At 44.5% G+C, this 15,037-nt stretch overlaps 2 protein-coding genes across 3 annotated transcripts in view; one reads left to right on the top strand and one right to left on the bottom strand.

The window, feature by feature from the left end:
* The window catches only part of EME2 (essential meiotic structure-specific endonuclease subunit 2), a 29,047-nt gene extending 27,572 nt beyond the window's left edge, over positions 1–1,475 (top strand). For both annotated transcript variants that reach the window (XM_069734365.1, XM_069734364.1), the window contains 2 exons: positions 640–829; positions 924–1,475. In XM_069734365.1, coding sequence (XP_069590466.1) covers positions 640–829; positions 924–1,160 — 427 coding nt within the window. In that variant the 3' untranslated portion in view covers positions 1,161–1,475. The remainder of the gene's footprint in view (positions 1–639; positions 830–923) is intronic.
* Positions 1,476–3,491: 2,016 nt separating this feature from the next.
* On the bottom strand, positions 3,492–14,802 carry SPSB3 (splA/ryanodine receptor domain and SOCS box containing 3). Its single transcript, XM_069734359.1, has 7 exons — positions 14,672–14,802; positions 12,436–12,579; positions 9,897–10,071; positions 9,629–9,816; positions 6,421–6,523; positions 4,943–5,068; positions 3,492–4,856 (listed from the first exon to the last, which is right to left on the bottom strand). The coding sequence occupies exons 1-7, from the start codon at positions 14,753–14,755 to the stop codon at positions 4,495–4,497; spliced, it is 1,182 nt and encodes a 393-aa protein (XP_069590460.1). The 5' UTR covers positions 14,756–14,802; the 3' UTR covers positions 3,492–4,494.
* Positions 14,803–15,037: the final 235 nt, after the last annotated feature.

Genomic DNA, 15,037 nt, shown 5'->3' with positions numbered 1-15,037 from the left:
CTAGAGAGAGTACAAAGGAGGGCAACAAAATTAATAAAGGGGATGGGAGAACTACAATACCCAGATAGATTAGCGAAATTAGGATTATTTAGTCTAGAAAAAAGACGACTGAGGGGCGATCTAATAACCATGTATAAGTATATAAGGGGACAATACAAATATCTCGCTGAGGATCTGTTTATACCAAGGAAGGTGACGGGCACAAGGGGGCATTCTTTGCGTCTGGAGGAGAGAAGGTTTTTCCACCAACATAGAAGAGGATTCTTTACTGTTAGGGCAGTGAGAATCTGGAATTGCTTGCCTGAGGAGGTGGTGATGGCAAACTCAGTCGAGGGGTTCAAGAGAGGCCTGGATGTCTTCCTGGAGCAGAACAATATTGTATCATACAATTAGGTTCTGTAGAAGGACGTAGATCTGGGGATTTATTATGATGGAATATAGGCTGAACTGGATGGACAAATGTCTTTTTTCGGCCTTACTAACTATGTTACTATGTTATTTTAAGCTAGTAAAATAGTCAAGAGCTATGCAAATGTGGTAATGTTGTTAATATACTGACCCACAAAAATGCTAATTACAATAGTGTTGACCCCGCTCTTTGTAGGTTTTGTTTATGTCACATATTTTATTTGTCCGTAGGAAACATTGTGAAGCTCAGTCGTACTCATTCTGCACCTCGGTGGGCAGCTGGCGAGGTTGGGGTCCTCGAGGATCACTCACAGGTTTACCTCTGGTTTGGAGTAGGCAAATTCAACAGTTAAACAGAGTTAGTCCGGCAATGGCTGCAGCCATAACCGAGGCTTATCCTTCCCCGCAGCTTCTCATGCAGGTTAGTTGTAGCATGCACAGTAGTAGCTCTCTACAATATATACTCCATTATGTATTGGTTTCCATAGTCGCTTTTTTATCTTCGCCCTCTCCAGGCTTACGCTGGGTGCAATACTGAAAGGGAAAAACTCTCTCTTCTGTCTGATCTACGGGTACCACGTAGGGCGGGCGACACAGAAGAGGGCGATGACCCAGATGATGATTCCAGCAACACACAAGGTGATGAACCAGCTGGGAGGAGGGGAAGACGAATCGGTCCAGATTTATCACGACGGATTTGGCTTTTCATGACTGCGACTAATCCGGAACTAGTGTTGGATCTGAATTCATAGCACCTGGGGCCGTAGCAAGTGCTGGAATTAGTTCCTAACAGACCTGACCAGTAAGAAGTATGAAATCTTTTTTCTATGGTGGATTTAAATGTCTGTAATAATGAAATGACCCTGTGTCGGCTGGTGCAGTGCATAAGAATATAACAGTACGGCTGAGAGGACACCTTGTGGTGCTGCGGTGGCAGGGAACTCGCCCTTATGGCATATTAATACTTGTCTCTTCATTATTTCTTGAAGGGTTTGTACACTTCTGCAATATATATATATTTTTTTTTACTCAATGTATAATAAAAAAAAAAAAAAATGAAACCATTACATTTTGAGTATACAGTTCCTGTTCTCATTATGTTATATATAAGTACAGGGTGGGGCATTTATATGGATACACCTTGGTGGGCCACTTATATGGATATACCTAAATAAAATGGGAATGGTTGATGATATCAACTTCATATTTGTGGCACATTAGTATATGGGAGAGGGAAAACTTTTCAAGATGGGTGGTGACTAGTGTTGAGTGATACCGTCCGATACTTGAAAGTATCGGTATCGGATAGTATCGGCCGATACCCGAAAAATATCGGATATCTCCGATACCGATATCCGATACCAATACAAGTCAATGGGACACCAAGTATCGGAAGGTATTCTCATGGTTCCCAGGGTCTGAAGGAGAGGAAACTCTCCTTCAGGCCCTGGGATCCATAGGGATGTGTAAAATAAAGAATTAAAATAAAAAATATTGATATATTTACCTCTCCGGCGGCCCCTGAACTCAGCGCGGGTAACCGGCAGGCTTCGTTGTTCAAAATCAGCGCTTTTAGGACCTGAGAATCACGTCCCGGCTTCTGATTGGTCGCGGGCCGCCCATGTGACCGCTACGCGACCAATCACAAGCCGCTACGTCTTTGAAAGCCATTAACGCGCTCATTTTTAAAAATGAGCGCGTTAATAGCTTGCGGTGACGTCGCGGCTTGTGATTGGTCGCGTGGCGGTCACATGGGCGGCCCGCGACCAATCAGAAGCCGGGACGTGATTCTCAGGTCCTAAAAGCGCTGATTTTGAACAACGAAGCCTGCCGGTTACCCGCGCTGAGTCCAGGGGCCGCCGGAGAGGTAAATATATCAATATTTTTTATTTTAATTCTTTATTTTACACATCTCTATGTATCCGATACCGATACCCGATACCACAAAAGTATCGGATCTCGGTATCGGAATTCCGATACCGCAAGTATCGGCCGATACCCGATACTTGCGGTATCGGAATGCTCAACACTAGTGGTGACCATGGCGGCCATTTTGGATGCAACTTTATAAATGGCCCACCCAGGTGTATCCATATAAATGGCCCACCCTGTGTAGTCTGATACTACAGTTATGGTTAGTCTATGATTGCAGTTCTACATGGGAGCTGTTCACACTGAATGGTAGCAGTTTTGATATAAATGTATAAAAAAAAATTGCATAGTTAGATTAACTAAACAGTTAATCTATAAATAAAATAAATACAAAATATACTAAACTGCTACCGTTTAGTGTTTACAGCTCCTCCGTAGAACTACAATCATAGACCATCAAGTATAACCATGACTGTAGTATCAGATTATACATAGGATATGTTCGTGGTCTAGAAGTTGTAGACTTTTATATAATTTCTCCTATTTTGGAGTATATGAAATAGGAGATATATTTCTACCGCCACTGCCATTTGTGGGTAATCTGTTCCTATCCAGACCTGTGTGTGTACTGGACAATAAACAAGCTTAAAAATCATTTCACCTGACGAACAAGCAGTTTTAATTTGAAACTAGTCATGTGACTGGTCTATGATCATAGGGCACTATACACTACACAATGGGATATTTTGTAATTAAGATTATTAGTTGGAAAAGTGTAAATGTCATAATATATTAAAAAATAATATTAATAATCTTGTGCAGGGACTAAAGTTTTTGAGTTCTGAACTCTGTGACATTGGGTACAATTTGAATATATGGGGGTATTTAATTTATTAGTGACAGATGTAAAGACATGAAAATAATGAGGCAGTTAAGGTTTCCACATGCCTGATCCTTTGTCCACACGGGAGATGAGCAGAAGGGTCTGGCACAAGCTTATTACCTTTTCCCCATTGGGTGCGCATGGCCCTTCAGGCGAGCCAAGCATGCATGTCAATGAAGGTGGGCCTGGAGGAAGGTTTGTCTGCCAGCGGTCACCTCGACTGTACGAGATTGGATCGAGTCGTGGGAAGGTAGAACATTTTTCTTTGGGAAAGGCTGCGGTCGCGGTGCAGACTATATCACAAGGCATACAAAAAATAACGGCTAGGTTAAAAATAAAGTAATCCAAGCTGTATTTCATTGACATATAGGTGTTAAAACAAGAAGTCTACATGAGATCCTAGCAGTAACATTAAGCAGACTACACCACAACCCAAACCCATCCAACGCATAGTGTCCTAATGGAGCAGGGAAAAAATAAAATAAAAACAGCTGTAAATATGACGTTGGTAGGAGGACAAACAGTACAATGTACAGTTACCCTGATAACAGTATATGGATGTGGTCTCTACAGATCCTGGATGGATATTGTTCATACAGAAACCCATTAATGTCACCGTGATATCAACCAACAGTTTGAGCCTTGAGGGGGGTTCTGCAGGCCCCAGGTAACTTTTACTTCGCCCTAAGTATTACACGTCATTGAAATGCCTACAGAACTGTTAAATGCTAGTTTCTAAGAGTCACTCAGGTCCAAGCAGTAGCCATTCAACGATCACTGGGTCTCATTGTTCAGTTTTTAGTAGCAAAAACCCCAGTTGTTTTACAGATCCTATTAAAGTGATGGTAGAAAACAGACCGCTTCATTTTTAAGGATACGAGTACAGGAGGTGTCCACGATTAGAATAAGGGGGTCAGCGCCACTCTGGTATTGCAGCATTCACTTTATTAGTTATACGCTGCAATAAAAGACACAGGTAAAGAGTGGTGCTGTTCCTGTGTCGGGAGAGCATTTTTTTCTCCCCCATCTTTGATTCTGGACAAACGCCAATTAAATGGCATGTCAGATGTTACAAATTGTGCCCCACCTAAGGCAGAGAGACAGCCATAGCAAACCGAAAACTAGTCTTCAGCTGTCTTATTCTAGCACCATCATTCTGATATTTCAAGGTCACCAAATGACGAGATCAGAGCACCGCTCCAGTTTCCATGTGTCCCTTTAAGATCTATAATCAGCTTGGGAGGTCTTTGCATTTTTATATTCCGTCCTTGCAAAAGTTCACAGTGGGATGATACGGCAGACTGCGGGCACCATGGCGGCACCTCTTACCGCTAAACCCTGCGGCACCGTTTCCGTTGACAGTCTTCCGGGCCCAGTGGGCAGCTGCTATCCGAGTCGCTCCCGCAGGAGGCGGTGGCTACAGTGTCACTTTTGCGCTGTCTGGAGGGGCTGATTCCCATCTGTAAGACCCAGCCCAGCTTGTTACTCAGAACTTGTTTGAGACCAGGAGGGAGAGGTAAAGCCTCCAGAGAGTCCACACAGTCAGGAAGCAGCTGGCGCAATCGGGCACAACACAGGTATTGGAGAGAGGTGCGGCAGGAGCACGAGCGGATGACTTTCATGCTGCTCTTTGCAGCTGTAGAACAGACCATGGGGAATAACTTCTTGTTCCGCAACTGAGTGGCTGCAACACCTGGAAAGTAAGAGGAACATGTAAGACAACCCCCACTCTGTTCTGCCGAGGAATGTGTGACCACCCCATTCTGCTAAATCTCCTACCAATACACTTCCTGTTCTTGTAGAACGTCAGCACTCCATGCCAGGTATCCAGGTGCACTCCAATAATTGACCCTTGGCCAAAGCGCGTGGAGAAGCTGCTTTTGTCACCCTTGTGATGAAGCAAACCTAGAAGACGAAGAAGATAGATCACTATAGATTAGTAGTATAAGACTACCGTCACACATAACGATATCGTTAACGATATCGTTGCTTTTTGTGACGTAGCAACGATATCGTTAACAAAATCGTTATGTGTGACAGCGACCAACGATCTGGCCCCTGCTGGGAGATCGTTGGTCGCTGGGGAAAGTCCAGCACTTTATTTTGTCGCTGGATCTCCCGCTGACATCGCTGGATCGGCGTGTGTGACACCGATCCAGCGATGTCTTCACTGGTAACCAGGGTAAATATTGGGTTACTAAGCGCAGGGCCGTACTTAGTAACCCGATGTTTACCCTGGTTACCGTTGTAAATGTGAAAAAAAAAAAACACACTACATACTTACATTCCCGGTGTCTGGTCATGTCCCCCGCCGTCAGCTTCCCGCACTGACTGAGCTCCGGCCGGCTGTAAAGTACAGCACAGCGGTGACGTCACCGCTGTACTTTCCGGCCGGCGCTCAGTCAGTGCGGGAAGCTGACGGCGAGGGACATGACCAGACACCGGGAATGTAAGTATGTAGTGTGTTTTTTTTTTTTCACATTTACAACGGTAACCAGGGTAAACATCGGGTTACTAAGCGCGGCCCTGCGCTTAGTAACCCGATGTTTACCCTGGTTACCCGGGGACTTCGGGATCGTTGGTCGCTGTAGAGCTGTCTGTGTGACAGCTCTCCAGCGACCAAACAGCGACGCTGCAGCGATCAACATCATTGTTTATATTGCTGCAGCGTCGCTTAGTGTAACGGTACCCTCACACAAAGTCACACACAAGGGATTCAAGGCCACCAGACTAAAGGATCAACATGACTCAGAGTAAAATATATATATATATATATATATATATATATATATATATATATATATATATGTCCTACTGATACATACAGTGAAGGAGTACTGTTAATGACGCTCCACTGGCAGATTACTACATACCACATTAATGTAAAGTGATGCGAAATATGTTGGCACTATATAAAAATTATTATTATACAACCAGTGTTGGACTGGGCTGCCAAGCGCCCACCAGTATCATTGACTTTGGGGGGAGCACTTTTCACCTGCATACAAATATTACACTTAGCTCGTTTATACATTTACCTATATCTCTATATAATAGACTGGATAGTTTGGTTAATGAATAAGGAGAAGTTGCTTTTTTTTCCTGTACAGAGTGAATTATGCCAAGTACTGCCCATACGGTGGGGTTGGGGACCCAAATCTGCACAGAGGCCCACCGGGGAAATCCCATTACCCTATGGGCCAGTCCGAGCCTGGATACAACAGAAGCCATTAATCTAATCGCATAACCCCACTTACCTGTGTATGAGAGACCCCAACTCTCGGCATCCTTTCCGAGCAGACTACAGAACGAGTGCCGGTACTTGTCCAGATTAACGTCTGACGTTCCAATCCCAACCATCTAACAAATGAAAAACCGTCTGTTTTACTCTCTGGGACATCTGTGGGTATACCTACAGCTAGAAAACTGTATATGTTTCCAAAGGAAACGCCACATATGTTTAGACTAGAATGAGCGTTTCCCAACTCTTCGCTTTCTGCTAATACGAAGGTAAAACGCACATTGTGCCGTGTGCTTGGTCTATACCGGGAGCTGTGACGTATACTGCTATGTTCCTATAAATCCTTATTCACCACAAGGTCAAAAGTGTGTTTTCTGGCCTCAGTCTAGCTGGTGTTTGTATACTGTTTTTTACTGTACAGGCAAATACAATAGCAAGTCTGTGCTTTCCTATACAGAAGGCCATCACATAGAGAAGTATACTGTGTTGCACACTGGGTGGGTTTTGTGTTTTTTTTTTTTCTTTGCAATAGATACCTATATGGGTGGATGCCATTGCATTTGCCTTTATTGTGGCCAGTGTCTGGCACATAGCTTCTGAGTGCATGTGTCCAACAGTGGGCACGGATGTACTGTACAACTGTAATTCAAACATTATCATGGTGGACAAGCACAATAAAGTTTCATGTTAAGATGTTTAAACAATTAGCAATACAGAAAATTTATGAATAATATGTTTTATGTAGTTAAAAAAAAAAAAATCACCAGTGACCTAATCTGTATAGGAGCCTTTAGACTTAGTATTTTAATATACTTTTTAATTGACCTGAATAAGTTCACAAATGATATAATCGCTTGAAAATTTGCATGACAGAAACTCGCTGCACTGTACATTGCAAGTCAATAGAGTTTTACAAAACCCAATTCAAATACAGAACAAAAGAATTAGTAGAGGCAGTTATGTGCTAGATATGTTCTGCAAGTTTGTTTGTAACCCAAATTTGTATAGAAATTGGAACAAGGCCAGCAGAAAGAATACTCACCTTATCGGTGAGCTCCAGCCCCCTGCTGCCATTCAGTCCTTTAGGGTATGTGCACACACTGCGGATTTGCTGCGGATCTGCAGCAGTTTCCCATGCATTTACAGTACCATGTAAAGCAATGGGAAATGAAATCCGCAGTGCACATGCTGCGGAAAAAAACGTGCGTAAACGCGGCGGTTTATTTTACGCAGCATGTCAATTCTTTCTGCGGATTCCGCTGCGGGTTTGCCTCTGCTCCTATAGAAATCTGCAGGTGAAAACCCGCAGAGGAAACCACAAAAGAAACCGTGGTAAATCGGCAGTATAAACCGCAGCGGTTTTTCACTGCGGATTTAGCAAATCCGCTGCGGAACGTTCCGCAATGGAATCCGCAGCGTGTGCACTTAGCCTCACTCTCTGCTGAGGTCTGTCCTGGCCTATAGTGATGCAGGACACGACGACGAAAAGAAGAGGACCGGACGGCAGGCAGTGAGGCGGCTGGAGAGGTGAGTAGTTTTTTTTTTATTTTTTTTTTTTTTAATACCAATATTCATCTCTCCAGCCACCTCACTGTACACCATCTGGTTCACTCCTTTCTGCTGTTGCCCACTGCATCACCAGCCTCTTTGCTACAAGCCAGGATTTTTCTCCAGGCCTAGGAGGTCACTGCACATCAAAGTTGAGGAGCAGGTCACAACCTTACAATACACAGTGATCTCTGAGGCCTGAATGTAACAAAGTCCATAGTGAAGAGGGCAGAGATGTGGCGTGTGATGGCAGAAGGAAGAGGACTGACCAACGGCTGGAGAAGTGAGCAATTGTATGCTTTTTAACCCCGGGAGCTTTTTTGGTTTGGGGTTTTCGTTCAGAGCCATAACTTTTTTTTTATTTTTCCGTCAATATGGCCATGTGAGGGCTTATTCTTTGCGGGACAAGTTGTACTTTTGAAAGATATCATTGGTTCTAGCATGTCGTGTACTAGAGAACGGGAAAAAAAATTCCATGTACAGTGAAATTGCAAAAAAGTGCAGTCCCACACTTGTTTTTTGTTTGGCTTTTTTTGGTAGGTTCATTAAATGCTAAAACTGACCTGCCCTTATGATTCTCCAGGTCATTACGAGCTCATAGACAGCAAACATGTCTAGGTTTTTTTTTATATAAGTGGTGAAACAAAAAAAACATAAAAAATAAATAAAAATTGCACAATTTTCCGAGACCCGTAGCGTCTCCATTTTTCGTGTTCTGGGGTTGGATGAGGGTTTACTTTTTTGCGTGCCGAGCTGACGTTTTTAATTATACCATTTTGGTGCAGATACGTTCTTTTGATCGCCCGTTATTGCATTTTAATGCAATGTTGCGGCGACCAAAAAAAACCCCGTAATTTTGGCATTTGGAATTTTTTTCACGCTATGCAATTTAGCAATCTGGTTAATCCTTTTTTTGTTGATAGATCGGGTGATTCTGAATGCGGAGATGCCAAATATGTGTAGGTTTTATTTTTATTTTTTAATTGTTTTATTTTGAATAGGGCGAAAAGGGGGGTGATTTGAACATATATGTCTTTTATTATTATTTTTTTCAGATTTTTTGTTACCTATGCCATGCTTCAATAGCCTCCATGGGAGGCTACAAGCTAGCATAACCTGATCGGCTCTGCTACATAGCAGCGATGCTCAGATCACTCCTATGTAGTAAAATTACAGCATTGTTATGAGCGCGGATCACAGAGTGGCGCTCACAGCAATCTGGCATCAACAACCATAGAGGTCTCAAGGAGACCTCTAGTGGTTATGCCAATGCACCAATGACCCCCGAACACGTGACGGGGGTCACCGGTGCGCACATTTCAGGCCGGGTAGCCGGAAGTGCTTGTTAAATGCTGCTGTCAGCGTTTGACAGCAGCATTTAACTAGTTAATAGTGGCGGGTAGATCGCAATACCATCTGCCGCCATTCCGGCATATGTAAGCTGTTCAAAACAGCTGACATGTCCCTGCTTTGATGCGGGCTCACTGCTGGAGCCCACATCAAAGCAGGGGATCTGCCATCCATCATACTATTCCATCCGAGGGCAGAAATGGGCTAAACATCGTACATTTACGACACTGCCTTTACTATATAGGGGCCGATTACCAGCATGCCCTATGTATAGTGCATTTCTGATGGGGTAACACACGTTAGTAACTCTTGAATGGCGTACATACCATGTCTGTGCCATATACAGGTGAGGTCATCTTAATCTCCCAGAAGTGCTGACCTTCACTGAGCACCCTGTTGCCTCGGATGGCAGCCGTGCCGCAGCTATACTCCATGTGGAAGCTGACTTTTCGGTTGTCGCAGCCCAGTACTGTCGCTGTGGATTTACTGCAGTCGTCCCACACCCAGTCAAAATCTGCAACAGAAAGGAGAGAAGAAAAGTGAGAGCTGGTCAGTAGGTTTCATCCCCGAACTGTGGACTTTCCCATGTCTTACAGTCGTCTTCCTCTCCGCACTGGCAGCTCTTTATCTGGTGGAACGTGTGCAGGCTGGAACAGTAGGCATCATTCTGGCTGTCGCAGCTACAGTAGGATTCACCCGTCACTGGCACAGCGCTGGGTATGGAGGGAGGCAAGTGCAGGAGCTCGATCTCAGAGTCGCTGTTACTGTGCTGTGAATGTAATGGAAATAACACAAATCAATGAAAAGTTCCGAATCTTTCTAACACACAGTTTTGATTCCTTACCATTTTTTCCCCCATGATCTCTGCTTGCTGTCAGTGAATGGAAACATTCATATTTAGATCCAGAGGGCGAAGAGTGCTAAACGATTATAGGAAACCAATAGGACTGGAGACTGGTGCTACTGGTGTACTGAGGGGGTTTCCAGGAGTGCAGTGGGAGGGTGGTAGATGATAATACTTATTAGCCTGCTGGTCTCCTTACTGCCCAGTCAGCTCATTGTCCAGGGGGTGGTCACTATGGTTTTCCCTATCAGGTCTTGACTTTTTTGTTTGTTTTTTTTTAACCTCCACTATGCGCCCCCCAGGCAGTGCTCATTGGAAGCAGGTTAAACCTGTATCCTTGGCTTCTTTTTTGCTAGGGAATTAGCATTAGTGGGGGCAGAATTAGCATTAGTGGGGGCAGGAGTAACCTGTCCTTGGCATCTACTGTAGCTATCCCACAGCAATGGCTAGGCCATCACCATCAAATCGAAAGGGGTCTGTGACTCTTGGCTCTCCCAAAGATCAGAAGTTGGCGAGAACTGCTCCTCCTTCGCAGTGGCCTGGTTCTGCATCTCGGTCCTAATTCAAGTGATTGGTCCTGAGCTGCCATACCCGGCACGGCCTCTCCGTACAAGCTTGGCAAATGAAAAATGTAGCACTCGCTTAAATACGCCGATTGTTGGGAAAGCAAAGAGTCCGACCCCTGCAGAGCTGACAGTCCTATTCCAAGGACAGGTCATCAATAGCAAAGTCCTAAAAAGGTGAGCCGAATATTGCCTCCACTGGATACAACTATGGTAGATAAACTGTATTAGGACGGTGCACATTTGCAGGAGCTGGATGTAGACAAGAATGTTTGTAATTTTTAGATCTAAGAAAGTTTCAATCCAGCAATTCCAGCGGTTAAAAAAAACAAAGAAAAAACAAAACAAAAATTTTTTTAAACACATTATTTAAAAATGTCAAAAAAGAAAAAAATGGGGAAGGAGAGAAGATAGTTAAATTATATAAACAGGTGACATAATTTGAACTCATTAAGAAACGATGAAAAAAGAAAAACATGTGGTTTGAAATATGTCAGTTACGTCTGTAATTTTACTTTTTCTCCCCCCCCCCCCCCCATTTTTTCCATCATTTTTTTTTAATCATGTCATTTCATTTATTTAACACCCGGACTGCTGGATTGAAACTTTGTTCCTAAAGATGAGTTAATCGGCAAAATTCAAATGTGCTTGTTTGTGCGGTTTTCCCCCAGGAAATTCAACGTGCGGAGACGTTATTCTCCATGATTGTAACGTCCCTCATTACATCTCTCCAGACCCTAGAGAATAATAAACATAATATGTAAAAAAAGAAATGGTCACTGTGCCGCTCATCTCAGCAGCCCCTCCGCCCCCAGTTGGCTGTGCGGGTCTCGCTCACTAGGGCGAGGCTTCTGGGTTTATTCGGGCAGCACGGTGGCGCAGTGGTTAGCACAGCAGCCTTGCAGCGCTGGGGTCCTGGGTTCTAATCCCACCCAGGACAACATCTGCAAAGAGTTTGTATGTTCTCTCCGTGTTTGCGTGGGTTTCCTCCGGGTTCTCCGGTTTCCTCCCACATTCCAAAGACATACTGATAGGGATTCTAGATTGTGAGCCCCATCGGGGACAGTGATGATAATGTGTGCAAAACTGTAAAGCGCTGCGGAATATGTTAGCGCTATATAAAAATAAAGATTATTATTTATTATTATTACTAGACCCGGGAGCGTTCTGTGCATGCCAATGGAAATCTGAAGTCGTGGTGAGGATCGGATGGTGAGGCGAGGATAAGGATTTTTTTTTTTTTTTTTTTACTTTGACATTTTGATAGCCTTTCTCCGTACAGAAAAATGGCGACCAACGTCTGTCATCTTCCTAAATCCGCACAGTAGAGAATAACAAAAATCTGAAATTTTGCTGAATGTAGATTTGTGTAAAATTCTAACTCCTCATCCCTCTGAATTCTAACTATCGGATCCGCAAACCAGTCCTAGGTGAGCGGATCATTTTTGGTGATTGTCTTTTTATACATCATGTTTTTAATTTGCTGATAAGAAGTAAAGAGTTTAATGATGGCAAGGAAGTTTACACAAATAGTAAAATCGGGAGGGTTAAACGAAGAATCTGCACTAAGGTCATGTAGAAAATACTTATTGTCTAAAAATAACACTTTTTGGCGGAATCCCCTTCGTCAGATAAAAAGGCAGCAGTAAGAATTTTGCATAAAACCGTTTCAGATGAAGCCAATGGTATAATATGGAGAAAATAGAAATACAGGTGAGTGGATTACTTGTCCGTCAGAATCATAGCCCCAGGCTTCATCTCCTGCTGGCAGAGCGGGTGCTCGTGTGTCCTGGTCTCTGCGTACCCCACTTAATACAAAGTGCCAGGCACGGCTGCTGCGTGGTCGACGAGCCATATTACGCATTGATGACTGAAAGAAAAAAAAAAACACAACACATTGTATATGTAAATATTAAACAATTACATTCTGATTGATAGTTTTGCATAATTCTCTTTCATTCCAATCCACCACTGTATTCTGTGGCTAACGTGCAACTGACAGAATATTAACGAGTTTTCCCATTTGATAAAATGATGGTATATCACCAAGACATGATATCACTTTATGATGGGCTCATGTCTGAGTTATGAGACCCCCAACAATCCTGAGGATGAGAGGTTTCCAGCTTTGCTGTAAAGCTGCTCCACTTTAATCCATTCCAGTTATGGCCAGATTTTTTTCTCTTTTTGCCCTTTTGTTTTTTTACTAGCACTAGCACTTTTTTACTAGCACCAAGAACATGCAAATGTCTTGCAGATGTTGTTCTTGGTGGATTTAGAATCCAAGACTCCAGTGCTGCAAAGCGACAACGCTAACCACTGAGCCAGTGATTATAACAACTCTGATCGTGGCATGCAGATGTTGGACATATCGGGGAAAGGTTAAGGCTCATCTGGCCATCCGGCTGTACAGCAGCCCCATTCTCTTGCTTAGGGCTGGACAACAAATGGCAGGTGCATCAATGATCAGAGATGAGCATTAAAAGAGCTGCGTCCCATTCAGTCCTGGGATTGTCTGGGGTCCCAGAGACCAGACCCCCCCATTGGTCATAAAGAGACAAGGGAAAACAGCTGTGTCTCCCTAGACACTGTGCCAGTCAGAGAAACACAGCGCCATCTAGTGGCCAAACAGAACCTTGCAGATATTCACCCACTGGAACAAACTGACATTTTTGCTCCCCAATATTTAGATGAGGGGTGCACCACCTTTTTCTGATCCCACTGACTCACTGCCAATAGCAAATTTGCTTATGAGACATTGATGGGTATCATAAGTATAATATATGCAGATCCCTCCCCTATCTGGAGAATGGGGGTCTCAGTTTTCCCCCACTCAGCAGATTGTGTATACATTTGGCTCCTTCCATTGAAGGTGATGGGTGCTATGGTTGCATCCAAGCATTTCACGGCTCCCATAACCTACAATAGGAAGCAACATGTGTAGACGGAGGGCGATTAACCTAGTTCAGGGGCGCTGTCCCTCTCCCGATATACGGGGGGCACAGAGATGGCAGCTGCTGTGAGAATTCCCCAAAGAAGCTATGATCCATTCTTTATCCCCCAGATAAGCGGCGGCAGCATCATCGGCGCCCCTCATCTCAGGGAGGAACACAGGGTCTGAGAGCTCGGGCAGCATCCAATAGCATCCTTGTTTTCCACCATAGAAGATAAGGAGAAAATAAAAAAGGAGGCTGTGAACGTGGTTTTTTAGGGCTACAGCCCCCTTCGGAGAATCAGTGTAATGTAGGCGGCCCCCCAGTGTAAGACTGTCAGATCTGCAGTGAACCAGCTCCTGTGCCACAGATGGAGAACTCATATCCCTATGACAACACTCATTGACCCCCAGATCCCTATGACAACACTCCTTGACCCCCAGATCCCTATGACAACACTCCTTGACCCCCAGATCCCCATGACAACACTCCTTGACCCCCAGATCCCTATGACAACACTCCTTGACCCCCAGATCCCTATGACAACACTCCTTGACCCCCAGATCCCTATGACAACACTCCTTGACCCCCAGATCCCTATGACAACACTCCTTGACCCCCAGATCCCTATGACAACACTCCTTGACCCCCAGATCCCTATGACAACACTCCTTGACCCCCAGATCCCTATGACAACACTCCTTGACCCCCAGATCCCTATGACAACACTCCTTGACCCCCAGATCCCTATGACAACACTCCTTGACCCCCAGATCCCTATGACAACACTCATTGACCCCCAGATCCCTATGACAACACTCCTTGACCCCCAGATCCCTATGACAACCCGTCCCACCTATGCTCAGACAGCTGTGACCAAATGGCCTCCCCCCTCTGCTCTCTACCTGCACCCCCTCCCCCCTTCCTATCACCTCCTCCCCCCTTCCTATCACCCCCCGGGACTCCCCCTGAGCCCAGGATTCTTAGTAACCACAGAGCAGCGCCTCCCTCGCTCACCCTCACACCTACCTGCCTTACTGCCCGGAGCCACAGCCGCACAGACGTCAACAATAACCCCTGAACTCCGTCGGCCCCTTCGACGATCAGCAACATCGCTGATTGGGCAGCCTAACACGTCAATCACTCAACTGTCATTCACTATTAGCTGCTGGCTCTGCCAATCAAGATCAATAGGCGGGACAAGAGAGCCGGTTCTTGATGCTGATTGGATGTTTCCTCTAAGCCCTTTTACAGCACAAGACCGCGTCCTCTCTAGCGTTTAGTTATTTAAAACACGTGACTATAATCTCAGATTTGATTGGTTAAAGTAGTTTACGCCAATAGAATCCTTCGTTCTTCAACTCTTTAGTGGAATCAGCCAATGGTGTGATAATT

The sequence above is a fragment of the Ranitomeya imitator genome, chromosome 7, assembly GCF_032444005.1.
Source record: "Ranitomeya imitator isolate aRanImi1 chromosome 7, aRanImi1.pri, whole genome shotgun sequence".
NCBI classification, from domain to species: Eukaryota; Metazoa; Chordata; class Amphibia; order Anura; family Dendrobatidae; genus Ranitomeya; species Ranitomeya imitator.
This window is presented reverse-complemented; position numbering and strand designations above follow the sequence as displayed.

What these genes read in the sequence shown, in the direction of transcription:
- SPSB3 (XM_069734359.1), bottom strand. Translation starts at nt 14,755, where the DNA reads ATGTTGCTGATCGTCGAAGGGGCCGACGGAGTTCAGGGGTTATTGTTG. An exon ending in CTGTATATGGCACAGACATG is followed by an intron (nt 6,524 to 9,628) that starts GTATGTACGCCA and finishes TTCATTTGTTAG; the next exon opens with ATGGTTGGGATTGGAACGTC. An exon ending in TTGGGGTCTCTCATACACAG is followed by an intron (nt 5,069 to 6,420) that starts GTAAGTGGGGTT and finishes TTCGTCTTCTAG; the next exon opens with GTTTGCTTCATCACAAGGGT.